The 18104-nt window shown below is 36.5% G+C and overlaps 1 protein-coding gene across 4 annotated transcripts in view; it reads left to right on the plus strand.

Annotated features, from left to right (window-relative positions):
• The window catches only part of NOL6 (nucleolar protein 6), a 251230-nt gene that overhangs the window by 67188 nt on the left and 165938 nt on the right, over positions 1 to 18104 (plus strand). For all 4 annotated transcript variants that reach the window (XM_053701046.1, XM_053701045.1, XM_053701042.1 and 1 more), the window contains exons 2-8: positions 10118 to 10348; positions 11427 to 11543; positions 15165 to 15344; positions 15632 to 15800; positions 16612 to 16740; positions 17112 to 17275; positions 17730 to 17850. In XM_053701046.1, the coding sequence (XP_053557021.1) occupies positions 10343 to 10348; positions 11427 to 11543; positions 15165 to 15344; positions 15632 to 15800; positions 16612 to 16740; positions 17112 to 17275; positions 17730 to 17850 (886 nt within the window). In that variant the 5' untranslated portion in view covers positions 10118 to 10342. The remainder of the gene's footprint in view (positions 1 to 10117; positions 10349 to 11426; positions 11544 to 15164; positions 15345 to 15631; positions 15801 to 16611; positions 16741 to 17111; positions 17276 to 17729; positions 17851 to 18104) is intronic.

Below are 18104 nucleotides of genomic sequence, written 5' to 3' on the forward strand. Positions count from 1 at the left end.
ATAATATATATATAATAGTGATGCAGTATATAACAGTGATGCAGTATATAATATATATAATAGGGTTGCACCGATACCATTTTTTTATGACTGAGTACAAGTACCGATACTTGTTTTCAAATACTCGCCGATACCAATTACCGATATATTTTTTTTTTAATGTCATGTGACAGTTTACCAAGCACAATACAGACTAATTATTTAAGATTCCTTCTTTATAATTATAAAGGGCTGTAATTCAAAAGACATTATGAAATAATACAAGTTTTATTTGTCACAAAGTTCACTGAACATGTTTAGAAATAAAAAAATATTACAATAAAATATTACATTTAAAGGGGTGATGCAAGTGGGTTGTAGGGCTGTTATATAACATCAATCTGACATTTGTATGGAGGTACGACTCTAAGTTGAACAGTCTTTCACTTCCACACTACTGCATGGTGCAGAAAGATATTTTTGGGCCATTTTAGCCAGAGCAGGAAATCTGTTTATTAACTGCCCAGTACTTCAGGGGTTTGTCTGAACGAGATACAGTGATCTCTCCTACAATAATACAAATAACAGCAATTTGTATTGGCAGAACAGTACTAAACAATTTTTAGTTTAGTCTCCACTCCAGTTTAAAATGAAATGGGAACATGCAGTTTGAAAAAACACCACAAGATAGCATATGGGTAGGAAGTGGAGGTATCGGTTTAAGTATCGGTGCATTTGCACGAGTACAAGTACTGATGTAAATACTTGGTATCGGTACCGATACTAGTATCGGTATCGGTGCAACCCTAATATATAATAGTGATGCAGTATAGAATAGTGATGCAGTATAGAATAGTGATGCTGTATATAATATATATAATAGTGATGCAGTATATAATATATATAATAGTGATGCAGTATATAATATATATAATAGTGATGCAGTATATAATATATATATATAATAGTGATGCTGTATATAATATTTATAATAGTGATGCAGTATATAATATTTATAATAGTGATGCAGTATATAATATATATAATAGTGATGCAGTATATAATATATATAATAGTGATGCAGTATATAATATATATAATAGTGATGCAGTATATAATATATATATAATAGTGATGCAGTATATAATATATATATATAATAGTGATGCAGTATATAATATATATATAATAGTGATGCAGTATATAATATATATATAATAGTGATGCAGTATATAATATATATATAATAGTGATGCAGTATATAATATTTATAATAGTGATGCAGTATATAATATTTATAATAGTGATGCAGTATATAATATTTATAATAGTGATGCAGTATATAATATTTATAATAGTGATGCAGTATATAATATTTATAATAGTGATGCAGTATATAATATATATATAATAGTGATGCAGTATATAATATATATATAATAGTGATGCAGTATATAATATTTATAATAGTGATGCAGTATATAATATATATATAATAGTGATGCAGTATATAATATTTTTAATAGTGATGCAGTATATAATATTTTTAATAGTGATGCAGTATATAATATTTATAATAGTGATGCAGTATATAATATTTATAATAGTGATGCAGTATATAATATATATATATAATAGTGATGCAGTATATAATATTTATAATAGTGATGCAGTATATAATATTTATAATAGTGATGCAGTATATAATATTTATAATAGTGATGCAGTATATAATATTTATAATAGTGATGCAGTATATAATATATATATATATATAATAGTGATGCAGTATATAATATATATATATATATATATATATATATATATATATATATATATATATATATATATATATATATATAATAGTGATGCAGTATATAATATATATATATATATATATATAATAGTGATGCAGTATATAATATATATATAAAATGATGCAGTATATAATATTTATAATAGTGATGCAGTATATAATATTTATATATATAATAGTGATGCAGTATATAATATATATATATATATATATATATATAATAGTGATGCAGTATATAATATATATATATATATATATATATATATATATATATATATATATATATATATATATATATATATATATATATAATAGTGATGCAGTATATAATATATATATAAAAATGATGCAGTATATAATATATATATAAAAATGATGCAGTATATAATATTTATAATAGTGATGCAGTATATAATATATATATAATAGTGATGCAGTATATAATATATATATAATAGTGATACAGTATATAATATATATATAATAGTGATACAGTATATAATATATATAAAATGATGCAGTATATAATATATATAATAGTGATGCAGTATATAATATATATAATAGTGATGCAGTATATAATATATATATAAAAATGATGCAGTATATAATATTTATAATAGTGATGCAGTATATAATATTTATAATAGTGATGCAGTATATAATTAGTACCAGGTCTAGCAGAGGTGCTCATATGAGTACTGCAGGGATTGCTTTTCAAGCTGTAAAGGTAAGCACCCTTATTATTTTACTGCAATCATTTTAATACATTGCAGTGATTTTTCATCTTTACTATGCCTTTTAGTCGCAGAGTAGCAGTATAATGTGTTCTTATCTCTGGTTTTCATAGGCACATTTGTTTTTCTGTTAACTTTGACTTTTTCTTTGTAGTAATAAATAATTAAGAACTTGCTGTGAATTCATGTAGCAGACTTAATACACATTAAAGGGCCAATAAAACCCAATTTTTTTTCTTTCATGAATCGGAGAAATCATACAATTTTAATCCAGTTTCCACATCCGTTAACAAATTTGCTTCATTCTCTTGGTATCCTTTGTTGATGGAGCATCAATACACTACTTGGAGTTAGTTGAATACATCAGGTGAGCCAATGAAAGGAGGCATATATGTGCAGCCACCAATCAGAAGCTAGCTCCCAGTTTTGCTTTGCTACTCTTGAGCCTACCTAGGTATACTTTTTAACAAAGGATACTAAGAGAATTAAATAAATCAAATAATCAAAGTAAATTGGAAAATTGTTTAAAATGGCATGTTCTATCTGAATCATAAAAGTTTTTAATTTTGTTCTTTACAGTCCCTTTAAGGGGGGGAGGTTATTATGACAATACAGGTTGTCCTTTGGTTGAAAGATTTAATTTATAGATCCTTACTTTGCCCTATGATATGTCCGCTCACAAATTGTTATATCTTGTCTCATGTCCTGACCCTGTCTTTAGCTAAGTGCTTAAAGTGAAGTTCCATTTTGATGAATTAGTGCCCGGTTTTTAATAAACCTATTAAAAACAAGGGCACTTTAATTTATCAAAATTGACATTTCACTGTTTTCTTCAAAAACTTACCTTTTAATCCTAGCAGCCACTACAGCACTTCCTCTGCCCGTCGCAAGCCGTCTTCGCGGGTCCAAAATGACGAATCCGGCTTCCTCCAATCACAACGTTGCATCAGGTCAAGATTCCCCTGGGGGGGGGAAGCTTTGATTGGAGGAAGCCTGGTTCGTAATTTCTGACGCCTGCAGAGGCTTTCGACGGCCGGGGGAATCGCTGGAGCGGCTGTCAGGATTAAAAGGTAAGTTTTTGAAGAAAACCGTGAAATGTAAATTCTGATGAATTAAAGTGCCCTTGTTTTTAATAGGATTATTAAAAACCGGGCACTAATTCGTCAAAATGCACCTTCACTTTAATATATTTGTGGGAGATAAACACATTTGGCAAGGGACAGTAATGCACAAACCACATGCTGTAATAGATTATAGGATTTTATTTTTTGTGATTTGAATGTCCCTTTTTATATGGAATATATTGATCCTTGCTTCCAAATGATTCGTATATGTTATTAGTATCTTACCTTTTCTCTCACTGGCATAGAGGAGTAAACTAGTTATAATAACGTGCTGTAATCTGTTAGCACATTGTAATATTAAAGGGACATTATGCACAGTATATTTTTTTTTTTGCATAAATGTTTTGTAGATGATCCATTTATATAGCCTATATGGCTTAAAAAAAAAGTATTGTTTTGCTTATTTTTAAATCACATTGCACTGATTTTCAGACGCCTAACCAAGCACCAGTTTACCAAATGGTATTTTCTCACTTTGGGCCAGATTATCTAAACCTTGTCAGATCAGATGGGGTTAATCTCACGACTGCCCTTGTGTAATTATATTAAAAAGGGGCAGTTTGTGTGAGCGGCGAGATGTCTCATAGAAAGTTATGGATCTGGCTGAAAACGGAAACTACTGCATCGAAAACAAATCACATTGTGCTTATTTCTGCATATAGCATCTTACAATTGCCTCTATTTTCATATGCATGCGTTTTTCTTTTGGGGTATTAAGCATTTTGCATATCTTGTCCTAACCTCGCCACCTTTTAGTTTGCAACAAAAAACCGTGAGAAATGTAGTGCGCAAATGTTTCACTAATTAAGCCGTGATTTTAGAGACCATTTAATTCCCCACATGTTAGCCCATTTTATGATAAAACAATTACGTTTTGTATTTTGTACTTATAAGTACAGTTTTTTAATGTGTTTTTTTGCCCATCAAATGCACTTAAATTACGATTTACGCTCTGCATATTTAATATGATTTCTTGTGTAATTTAAATACAAATTTTACGTTTTTGATAAAATACGGTTCTTAGAACAATTTTGTTACGAATTTTGATGCACCTTAAAGTGAAGGTCAATTTTGACGAATTAGTGCCCGTTATTTAACCTCTTAAGGACATATGACGGATTTTTTACATCATAAAACAATTGAGCAAACTGAAAGCTGTGTCCTTAAAGGGTTAATAATCCTATTAAAAACAAGTGCACTTTAATTAATCAAAATTGTCATTTCAAAACTTCCCTTTTAATCCTGAAAGCTGCTTCATCGACTCCCCCGTCTGTCGGAAGCCTCTGCTTACGTCAGAAATGACAAATCCGGCTTCCTGTAATCACAGCGTCCCCCCCGGGGGATCATGGCCTGAGAGAACACCATGATTGGATGAAGCCGGATTCGTCATTTTGGACCCGCAAAGAGGACTTGCGACAGGTGGAGGAAGAGCTGCAGCGGTTCTCAGGATTAAAAGGTACGTTTTTGAAGAAAACTCTTGAAATGTCAATTTTTATGAATTAAAGTGCCCTTGTTTTTAATAGGATTATTAAAAACCGGGCACTAATTCGTCAAAATTGACCTTCAATTTAACAAAAAATTTTTCTGCATATGTTTGTGTAAATAATTCAACTATTCATTTTGTATGATTTTTAAATTACGATTCGTTGCGCACTTGTGTAATGTAGGCATCTCCGTCCCAACGCAGAATACGCCCCTTAGCAAGACCAGAGGCTTTAGATCATTCTGCCAGGGAAATATACGTACTGCTGAGCGTTCCTACATAATCTCGCCATCCCAGACACCTTTAGATCATTCTGCCAGGGAAATAGACGTACTGCTGAGCATTCCTACATAATCTCGCCAGCCCAGACACCTTTAGATCATTCTGCCAGGGAAATAGACGTACTGCTGAGCATTCCTACATAATCTCGCCATCCCAGACACCTTTAGATCATTCTGCCAGGGAAATAGACGTACTGCTGAGCATTCCTACATAATCTCTCCATCCCAGACACCTTTAGATCATTCTGCCAGGGAAATAGATGTACTGCTGAGCATTCCTACATAATCTCACCAGCCCAGACACCTTTAGATCATTCTGCCAGGGAAATAGACGTACTGCTGAGCTTCCCTACATAATCTCGCCAGCCCAGACACCTTTAGATCATTCTGCCAGGGAAATACAAGTACTGCTGAGCATTCCTACATAATCTCGCCAGCCCAGACACCTTTAGATCATTCTGCCAGGGAAATAGACGTACTGCTGAGCATTCCTACATAATATCGCCAGCCCAGACACCTTTAGATCATTCTGCCAGGGAAATACAAGTACTGCTGAGCATTCCTACATAATCTCGCCAGCCCAGACACCTTTAGATCATTCTGCCAGGGAAATAGACGTACTGCTGAGCATTCCTACATAATCTCGCCAGCTCAGACACCTTTAGATCATTCTGCCAGGGAAATAGACGTACTGCTGAGCATTCCTACATAATATCGCCAGCCCAGACACCTTTAGATCATTCTGCCAGGGAAATACAAGTACTGCTGAGCATTCCTACATAATCTCACCATCCCAGACACCTTTAGATCATTCTGCCAGGGAAATACAAGTACTGCTGAGCTTTCCTACATAATCTCGCCAGCTCAGACACCTTTAGATCATTCTGCCAGGGAAATACAAGTACTGCTGAGCATTCCTACATAATCTCGCCAGCTCAGACACCTTTAGATCATTCTGCCAGGGAAATAGACGTACTGCTGAGCATTCCTACAGAATTCCGCCAGCCCAGACACCTTTAGATCATTCTGCCAGGGAAATAGACGTACTGCTGAGCATTCCTACATAATCTCGCCAGCCCAGACACCTTTAGACCATTCTGCCAGGGAAATACAAGTACTGCTGAGCATTCCTACATAATCTCACCAGCCCAGACACCTTTAGATCATTCTGCCAGGGAAATAAAAGTACTGCTGAGCATTCCTACATAATCTCGCCAGCCCAGACACCTTTAGATAATTCTGCCAGGGAAATAGACGTACTGCTGAGCATTCCTACATAATCTCGCCAGCTCAGACACCTTTAGATCATTCTGCCAGGGAAATAGACGTACTGCTGAGCATTCCTACATAATCTCACCAGCCCAGACACCTTTAGACAATTCTGCCAGGGAAATAGACGTACTGCTGAGCATTCCTACATAATCTCACCATCCCAGACACCTTTAGATCATTCTGCCAGGGAAATACAAGTACTGCTGAGCTTTCCTACATAATCTCGCCAGCTCAGACACCTTTAGATCATTCTGCCAGGGAAATACAAGTACTGCTGAGCATTCCTACATAATCTCGCCAGCCCAGACACCTTTAGATCATTCTGCCAGGGAAATACAAGTACTGCTGAGCTTTCCTACATAATCTCGCCAGCTCAGACACCTTTAGATCATTCTGCCAGGGAAATACAAGTACTGCTGAGCATTCCTACATAATCTCGCCAGCCCAGACACCTTTAGATCATTCTGCCAGGGAAATACAAGTACTGCTGAGCTTTCCTACATAATCTCGCCAGCTCAGACACCTTTAGATCATTCTGCCAGGGAAATAGACGTACTGCTGAGCATTCCTACAGAATTCCGCCAGCCCAGACACCTTTAGATCATTCTGCCAGGGAAATAGACGTACTGCTGAGCATTCCTACATAATCTCGCCAGCCCAGACACCTTTAGATCATTGGGCCTTTTACTTTTACCTTCATTTATTGTCGCTCCTTAGAAAGACATGACCAGTTAGACAGTCGGGTTGGCATATGTAAGTATGCGCCAATCACTGGTTCTCTCCTTTTTGGTAACATAATAGAAGCATGCCTGGTACTTGGCTTTACCTTGGTGCTTAACCCGTTTTTAAATGGTTAAATGGAGCTTAAAATCAAAATTACACTTTTATTGTTAGAGCATGTGATTTTAAGAGACATTTCTTTTTACTTCTATGAACAAATTTGCTTTGTTGATAGCAGAAATGCACTACTGGGAGGCAGCTGTTAATTGGTGGCTACTCGCATATACCTCTTGTCATTGGCTCACCAGATGTGCTCAGCTAGCTCCCACTTTAATGATGAGAAACCTATGGTTTATGCAAGCGACGGTTAAATAATAAATATGTTTTATACATAAGAGCATTTTGTTTTTGCATTCGGGTGTCTTTTTTTTTAAGACTATTATTATTATTATTATTTATATTATTATTATTTATATATAATTATTTATTATTATTCATTTTTTTTTTTTTTTTTTTTTTTTTTTTTTTTTACAAAACTCACCATTAGAAAGTACATTTGATAAAAGAAGTATATTGGAAAGTTGATTAGAAATGTATGCTCTATCTGGATCATGAAATAATTGTTGGGGGTATCATGTCCCTTTTTAAAAAACGTATTTTGGTTGCATTTGTAATGCAATGAGTAATTTCTGATGAATAGATTTTTTTTACTTTGGCTTTAACATCATTAAAGGGACATTAATCAGTGTACTTGTTTGCCCATAGTGTCTAACAGGAGTCTTCTCCCACTGCACTGACTTACAGGCTATACATTCTGTAGGATGAGTTTACTGTACTTAAAGGGACACTGAACCCGAATGTTTACTTTCGTGATTCAGATAGAGTAGAAATTTTAAGCAACTTTCTAATTTACTTCTATTATCAAATTTTCTTCATTCTCTTGGTATCTTAATTTGAAAAGCAAGACTGTAAGTTTAGAAGCCAGCCCATTTTTGGTGAACAACCTGGGTTGTTCTTGCTGATGGATAAATTCACCCACCAATAAACAAGTGCTGTCCAGCGTCTGAACCTAAAATTGGCTGGCTCCTTTGCTTAGACGTGCTGTTCGTACCTGCTTTGCATTGTTTCTGTGATTGCAGTAAACTGGAACTTCGTTTTTTCCCTTTGCTTTTTCAAATAAAGATAGCAAGAGAACGAAGAAAAAATGATAATAGGAGTAAATTAGAAAGTTGCTTAAAATTGCATGCTCTATCTGAATCATATAAGAAACAATTTGGGTTCAGTGTCCCTTTAAGTTTTACCTTTCCTTTTAGTCCAGGGCTTGATAAACCCAGGTGCCAGGGAGCCATTTGCGACTTAAAATTAGGCCCTGGAGTCCTCAAAACACACTCTTCCTCCCCACAACCACCAACTGCCCCACCTAAAATTTAGTTTGGTGCAGCTGGATCCTTTCTGGGCCTTGCATCTGTGAAGTACAAATCCATCTTTTAATGTGTTATAATGTGTGAGTAATACAGATCTATAAATAATACAAACATATACACACACAGAGAAAGTCTGGCACTCTCTTGCAATTACACAGCTAAGATTAAAAGCAAAAATGGGAGAGTTGGTTACTGCATCTGGCCTTAAAGGGACACTGTACCCAAAAATTTTCTTTTGTGATTCAGATTGAGCAAGAAATTTTAAGCAACTTTCTAATTTACTCCTATTATCAAATTTTCTTCATTCTCTTGGTATCTTTATTTGAAATGCAAGAATGTAAGTTTAGATGCCGGCCCATTTTTGCTGAACAACCTGGGTTGTCCTTGCTGATTGGTGGATAAATTCATCCACCAATAAAAATGTGCTGTCCAGAGTACTGAAACCAAAAAAAAGCTTAGATGCCTTCTTTTTCAAATAATGATAGCAAGAGAACGAAGAAAATTTGATAATAGGAGTAAATTAGAAAGTTGCTTAAAATTGCATGCTCTTTCTGAATTACAAAATAAAAAATTTGGGTACAGTGTCCCTTTAAAGGGTCATGCCCTGGAACCACATCAAGGCCTCTTCCCTCCTGGGTCCCTATTTACAGCCAAACAATGCAAGCTCTCAATCACACAAGGGTGCACAGGACCTATGTAATCTCCCTAGACATATACAAAACACGGAAATGGATTGCACTTTCAAACTGGACCGGGTACACATCCGATGACCCTACAAAATGCATAGCCCTGATGCTCACCTGCACTCACAGGAAGCTTTTAAATCTTAGCTAAGAGCTTGTAAGTGAGTGCTGGACTTTCTCTGTGTGTGTGTATGTATGTGTGTGTGTATATATATATATATATATATATATATATATATATATATATATATATATATATATATATATATATATATATATATATATATATATATATATATATATATATATATATACATACATACATACACACTCTCATTCAAATGTATTAGGTTTGCATGTTTTTGGGGCAGAAGCCTGTGTGAATATTGCTCTTTATGTTTTTATTATGCAATGCTATACCTGTTTGGCCACAGACAAGTGAGAGAAAGGTACTGAGATATTGTTATGCCTTATTTATATTTTTGTAGCAGCTATTTTATTTAGCCCTTTTTTTTTTGAGGGCTGTAGGTATATTTCCTACAGTGCTGATGAGCATTATCACAGCTATTTTACATTGTATAATATCTCTGGGTTGCAGGAGCACAGCCAGGATCAGGATGCCAAGGTGTTTGAAGTCCTCGAAGAGCTGGATGACTCTTCCGCTCCTAGAAAGGAAAAGAAATCTGCTGGAAAGCTGGCTCCGGAGACTGAGATCCTAAAACCTGTAAAACTGAGCAAGTCTGAGCTGTACAAACCACCGACCAATGAGGAGCTGAACCGGCTGAAAGAGACAGAAAACCTCTTCCATACCAACCTACTGCGCATGCAGGTATTGTTACTGCACATGCAGGTGTTGTTACTTTTAGGTGAGGCACCCAAGTGCTTCATAAGATACAATGTTGTGTTTTTGTTGTTGCGGGTATTAAAATTATATTACATGCAAAATTAAAAAAAACAGCATTACAATCTTCTTTCATTCTTTATTTTATTTTTCATATTTTAAAATTTTCTGTAATTTGAAGTGTCGGTTTTCTGCTGTTAGTGCATCATGTTGACTGACATAATAACCCTGCAACATGCTACACAATGAGTGCTTGATCAGTGTAGGGTATCGTTTATAATCTAAATACATACACGTTTTGTTTTTTAAAAAGTTCTTATGCTGTGTATGCAGGATTGTTTTTTTCCATATATGCAGCTTTTCATTGCTGTCCTTTTAAAGGGACATTATACACTAAATAAATGTTTTGAAAGAATAAAGCATTCAAAGAAAATATTAGTATGAGAATAACATGTAGATGTATTTTTTTTTATTTCATTAGCTGTTTAAATATTGACAAAATAAGTGTAAAGTTGAAGCATCTATAATACAATGGGAGCTGCCATGTAACTTAGGTTACTTTCTCTTCTGTGGCTAATATGGGACAGTTATAAATAGGTCACTAGAGTGTGCAGCCAATGGCTGAGTGGAATATAACAGTGTTCTGCACTTTCATTTCTAACAGGAACTGAAAAGCTCACAATTTCAGCATGGAGGGGGACAAAATAAATAATGAAAGTATATTGCAGAGATTTATTTATATATGTGTGTGTGTGTATATATATATATATATATAATGTGTGATTTATCATTTTATATTACAATCTCAAAGTGTTTAATGTCCCTTTTAAGGCTTTCTTAGAATTGTGGGAGGGGGCTGCATCTCTTGGTTTGACAAACACTAGACTAAGCATTCAGTCCTTTCTTTATTGTCCTCTGTTACACACTGTAGAGACCAGCTAGAGTGCTGAGTAATAGACATTGCTCTCCGTATATAGAATACCTTGTTAGCTGTGCGTTTTATACAGAATCCTAGTGAGAATCCATTTACGTTTATATATTTATTTGCGAGTTGCTTTGTTCCCAGATTGAAGAGCTGCTGTTGGAAGTAAAACTGAAGGAGAAGAAGAGAAAAAGTATTGATGCTTTTCTGCATGAGATCAATTCTCTGCTTGGCCAAATACCTGAGACCAGTGATAGTGATGTAAGTGGGCGGCTTTTTGTGATTAGACTCTCTGTCCGTATGTTAAATAGATGTAAAGTAAATACAAAGTTGAAATTGAAAAGTGCAAAAATATGTTACAGCATAATAATTATGTTTAGTTCCTGCAAACGGGGTTAAACACAAAGTTAAAGCCAGCTGCAGAGCCGCAATGCACTACTGGGGCTTAGCCAAACTCCTCCATTTTCAGTAATTGTTTTTTTTTTTTTCCTGCAAACTTTTCTTTTTCCTAATTCATAGAAAACATCCCATTTTAAACGTCTTTCCAATTTGCTTTATTGAAGGAATTGTGAGCATTGGTTACACCTTGTAATAACAATTCTTGATAAACCTGCCGTTTTATCCTTTGTTCATAGTGTCCCAGTATTTTATAGCCACGTGCATGTTATAACCCTGTCTGGAATACAATAGGTTAAAGTGAATGTAAAAATCTAATTAAAAACAGGGGCACTTTAACCCTTTCGTGACAGGGTTAAAGTGTCTACATCGGAACACCTGTTCCGATGTAGACAAATTGAAACTACGCGATCGTGCATACGATCGCGAGATTTCAATTATTGGATCACATCTGGGGGGCGTCCCTACAACCCTAGGAACTCCCTCCAGACCGCGATCAAGTCCTTGAAGCACAGAAGGCTTCAGGACAGCCGTTTGTTATGACGTTCTATTCCGTCATAACGGCTTTAAAGCCCAGTATAAATATGACGGAATAGAACGGCATAACGGCGTTTAAAAGGTTAATTCATCAAAATGTACATTTCACTCGTGTTGTGAAAATACCTTTTCTTTTGCAAGATGTACCGAGTCCACAGTTTCATCCTTACTTGTGGGATATTATCCTTCCTAACAGTAAGTGGCAAAGAGAGCATCCACAGCAGAGCTGTCTATATAGCTCCCCCCTTAACTCCACCCCCAGTCATTCTCTTTGCCGTCTCTAAGCAGGAAGGGTAAAGTGAAAGAGGTGATAAAGTATTAGTTTTTATGTGTTTCCACCTTTCCCTCTCCTTCCACGTCTGATTGCCAGAATCAAACAGGAGAGAGCTTCGGTGATTTTGATAGCGCCTGCGTGGCCACGCAGGACTTGGTAAGCAGACCTGGTGGACATATCATCTCTGCCCCCAAGGACTCTGCCACTGAGACAGGACCTTTTTGATTCAAGGTCCATTCAAGCATCCAAATCTAATTTCTCTGCAACTGACTGCTTGGAGATTGAACGCTTGATTCTATCAAAGCGGGGTTTCTCTGAGTCGGTCTGTTACCAGGAAAATCTATCATAAGATATGGTGTAAATATCTTTTTTGGTGCGAATCCAAAGGCTACTCATGGAGTAAAATCAGGATTCCTAGGATTTTGTCTTTTCTCCAAGAGGGATTGGAGAAAGGATTGCCAGCTAGTTCCCTAAAAGGACAGATATCTGCGCTGTCTATTCTGTTGCACAAGCGTCTGTCAGATGTCCCAGACGTTCAGGCTTTAGCTAGAATTAAGCCTGTGTTTAAATCTGTTGCTCCGCCATGGAGTCTAAATTTAGTTCTTAAAGTTCTTCAGGGGGTTCCGTTTGAACCCATGCATTCCATAGATATTGAGCTTCTATCTTGGAAAGTTTTGTTCCTAGTTGCTATCTCTTCAGCTCGAAGAGTTTCTGAACTATCTGCATTACAATGTGACTTGCCTTATCTTGTTTTCCATGCTGATAAGGTGGTTTTGCGTACCAAACCTGGGTTCCTACCTAAGGTTGTTACTAACAGGAATATCAATCAGGAAATTGTTGTTCCTTCTCTGTGTCCTAATCCTTCTAAGAAGGAACGTCTGTTGCACAACTTGGACGTGGTTCGTGCTTTGAAGTTTTATTTGCAGGCAACCAAAGATTTTCGTCAAACATCTTCTTTGTTTGTTGTCTATTCTGGAAAGCGTAGGGGTCAAAAGGCTACGGCTACCTCTTTCCTTTTGACTGAAAAGCATCATCCGTTTGGCTTATGAGACTGCTGGACAGTAGCCTCCTGAAAGGATTACAGCTCATTCTACTAGAGCAGTAGCTTCCACATGGTCTTTTCAAAATGATGCTTCTGTTGAACAGATTTGTAAGGCTGCGACTTGGTCTTTGCTCCATACCTTTTTCAAAATTTTACAAATTTGATAATTTTGCTTCTTCGGAGGCTATTTTTGGGAGAAAGGTTTTGCAAGCAGTGGTGCCTTCCGTTTAGGTTCCTGTCTTGTCTCTCCCTTCATCCGTGTCCTAAAGCTTTGGTATTGGTATCCTACAAGTTAGGATGAATCCGTGGACTCGGTACATCTTGCAAAAGAAAACAAAATTTATGCATTCCTGATAAATTTCTTTCTCTTGTGATGTATCGAGTCCACGGCCCGCCCTGTCTATTCAAGACAGGTAGTATTTTTTTAATGTAAACTTAAGTCACCTCTGCACCTTATAGTTTCTCCTTTTTCTTCCTTGTGTAATCTTATGATAGATTTTCCTGGTGACAGGCTTTCGAGCCTGAATCAAGGTATCTATGACCGACTCGGAGAAACCCCGCTTTGATAGAATCAAGCGTTCAATCTCCAAGCAGTCAGTTGCAGAGAAATTAGATTTGGATGCTTGAATGGACCTTGAATCAAAAGGTCCTGTCTCAGTGGCAGAGTCCATGGGGGCAGAGATGACATGTCCACCAGGTCTGCATACCAAGTCCTGCGTGGCCACGCAGGCGCTATCAAAATCACCAAAGCTCTCTCCTGTTTGATTCTGGCAATCAGACGCGGAAGGAGAGGGAAAGGTGGAAACACATAAAAACTAATACTTTATCACCTCTTTCATTTTACCCTTCCTGCTTAGAGCCGACAAAGAGGTGGAGTTAAGGGGGGAGCTATATAGACAACTCTGCTGTGGGTGCTCTCTTTGCCACTTCCTGTTAGGAAGGATAATATCCCACAAGTAAGGATGAAACCGTGGACTCTGTACATCGCAAAAGAAAGGATTAAAAACAAAATTTATGCTTACCTGATAAATTTCTGACAGCCGCTGCATCGCTTCCCCCGCCCATAGCAAAGCCTCTTCTCGGGTCTAAAATGAGGAATACGGCTTCCTCCAATCACGGTGTTGAATCAGACACTGATTCCCCCGGAGGGGAAGCTGTGATTGGAGGATGACCGATCTGTCATTTCTGACGTATGAAGAGGCTTACGATGACCGGGGGGGATCGCTGGAGCGGCTGTCAAGATTAAAAGGTAAGTATTTTCACAACACGAGTGTAATGTAAATTTTGATGAATTAAAGTGCCCCTGTTTTTAATCAGATTTTTAAAAAACGGGCACTTTATCATCTAAATTTACCTTCACTAGCCCTAGCAGCTAAAATACACACCTGTCATTGGCACTACCAATTCTCACTTATGGATGTCATGGGCAGTGAGATCTTCAGTATAGTATAATGTCCAGCTATGAGATTGTGCTGACCAACCTTAACAGTTGTGACCGTGAAGTCGGATGCCAGATTCCCTGTTAAAACATCTAATAGCTTAGAGATTTATTTACATGTTTGATGCAGTTATGTGTCCATTGATTGTAGCCGCAGTGTTTCAGGCTGACTCTTTACCTGTCCACTTCCTGCAGCTAGTTGATCAGTCCTGGCTTCCCAAGAATGTGAAGGTACCTTTCCTGCAGGTTCCGTATCAGGTGAAGGGAAAATTTCACTTCCGCCCTCCCTCCTCTGTCAAAGTGGTGGGCAGCTACCTGCTTGGAACCTGCATCAAGCCAGAAATCAACGTAGATGTTGCTCTCACTATGCCGGCGGTAAGTTTTGTATTTATCATTGAGCAAAAAAAATGTTTATCTGATAAATACTTAGGTACGTGAAAGTACTGGCTCCTTTTATTAAAAAGGGAACCTAGGTGCTGCTTTGCAACGTTAATTTGTCACTGGTAAAGTGTTTGATTACAGCTTTGTCATAGGTAAAATATTTTTTTTTTTAGAATTATTGGCCAAATATGATAACACATCCAGTTTTTGCAACAGTGCACGGATAATTGTTTTCTATTGGTTAGTTTTATGTATTTATTTGTTTTTTGTGTAATAACCAGGAAATTCTTCAAGCCAAAGATAATCTGAACCAGCGCTATCTGCGGAAAAGAGCTCTGTACCTAGCTCATATCGCAGGACATCTAGCGAAGAACAACATTTTTGGCAGTGTGACTTTTACTTACATGAATAGCAATCATCTCAAACCCATCCTTCTCCTCCGACCACGAGGTGAGTTTTAAGACTAAAATGTGTTACAAGAATAATTGGCTTCTTTCAGGGGTCCTTAAATATTTCACAAGACAATTCAATTAAAAAGTAAAAACGTACCTAAAGATATATATATATATATATATATATATATATATATATATATATATATATATATATATATATATATATATATATATATACATACATAAAAGAACACTGTAACTGATTTGTGTGTTTCATTTTTGTTCTGTTGTCTTTCTTTTGTAAGCTTAAAGGGACATAATACTCATATGCTAAATCACTTGAAACTGATGCAGTATAACTGTAAAAAGATGACAGGAAAATATCACCTGAGCTTCTCTATGTAAAAAAGGAAGATATTTTACCTCTCAATTTCCTCAGCTCAGCAGAGTAAGTTCTGTGTAAAAAGTTATACTCAGCTGCTGCTCAGCTGCAGGTAAAAAAATAAATAAATGAAGAAATGAACAGCAGCCAATCAGCATCAACAGTGCTGAGGTCATGAACTCTTTTAATGTGATCTCATTGTAAACTTCCTTAAGCTGAATAGGGAAATAAGATGAGAGTGCGCGTAAGCTCCGCTCCTTCCGCCCTCCCGGGACAGACATACTGGTTTGCTGCTTAGAAGTCCTTTACAATGGGATGTGGTTACTGAGAAACTTTTGAGGTAAAATATCTTTCTTTTTTACATAGAGATGTTAAGGTGATATTTTCTAGTCAACTTTTTACAGCTATACTGCATCACTTTCAAGTGTTTAAACATTTGGGTATTATGGCCCTTTAATCTCCATTTTGTGTCTTCTATATAAAGATGAGAAGATGGTGACCGTTCGTCTGTACGCATGCCCTCCTCCTGGCATTTTTAAGCCCAGCCGCCTTTTCCCCAACAAGAACAATATCAGGACAGCATGGTACCTGGAAAGGCCGTCTGAATCAGAGGGTAAGAGTGGGTAAAGGCGAAGAAATAGAAACTAGTGGCATTTGCACTGGGTGCAAGGAATCCCTGGAAATACTAATATATATATATATATATATATATATATATATATATATATATATATATATATATATATATATATATATATATATATATATATATATATATATATATATATATATATATATATATATATATTCTTCCTATGCATATCATTAAAGGGACAGTTAACTTTGTCCCCTGGTTGGTAGTAGACTTTGATGGTTATTTCCCATCCCTATCTGTGTAAGTATTATGACTTTGCATCTCACCAGCCTTTTGATGTTGTCCATTAAATTCCAATGACTTTCTGTGTCTCATTTTGTACATCCCAGAAGCCAGTGAGCCTCCCACCCCTCATTACAACAACTCCATCCTGCTTGACCTTACTCTGGAACACCACCTGCACCATCTTTCCAGCGCCTCCACAGACTTCCCAGGTATGAAGGACGGTATTTCCATCCTCAAGGTCTGGCTTCATCAGCGACAGCTCGACAAGGTAACCACTTATAACATAACATGCTGAGGGGTACAAGGCTGGGGAAGCCGCGCAAATCTTTGATTTGGAGCCAACAGTTCTGGGCATTGATAAGCTGCTACACAACTGTACAATGCTTAATATGGCTGCGAGTAGCGGCAGTTGTCTATTTTTTGCGCCATATATATTAGTGTAAAAGTGCAACCAAATCCAGATATTTGTGTGTTGCACTTTAACACTAATATATCTGGTGCTGGAAATAGCCAACTGCTGCTACCCGCGGGGATAATTAGCATTAGTTTGTCAAACGACTATCAGAATAACGAATAATGCACATGCCTTGTATCTATAAATAAATTCCTTTACTGCAGATTTACAGCAGGGGTAGTCATTGGATACATAGTAAGAAAAAAGAACTGGATTCTACAAATGTAATGTTGCTGTTGATTTTTATTCTCGTTTGCTTTATCTCCAGGGCCTTGGTGGCTTTAATGGATTTCTGGCATCCATGCTAGTTGCTTATCTGCTCTCTAAAAACAAGATCAATAAGGTTATGAGCGGGTACCAGGTGCTAAGGAACACGCTGCAGTTCTTGGGTAAGAGTATGAGGGTACCCTACTGATATCGGCTGAAACAGGGCAGGAGAAAGCCATAAACATGTGACCTCTCTCTGGTTTCTGCAGCATTCTTTGGAAACTCTGAGTTTAATCATATATTCTGCCATGTGCTTTTGATACGCTCTGATTAGTTGGTGAAATCCAACCCGCTGTTAGCTAAGCTATATTTGTGTTCATTGTACAATTTGTTTTCCATTTTTGGATATTGCACAGCTGCAAAATGAACAGACATA

This window comes from Bombina bombina, chromosome 2 (assembly GCF_027579735.1).
Source record: "Bombina bombina isolate aBomBom1 chromosome 2, aBomBom1.pri, whole genome shotgun sequence".
In the NCBI taxonomy this organism is placed as follows: Eukaryota; Metazoa; Chordata; class Amphibia; order Anura; family Bombinatoridae; genus Bombina; species Bombina bombina.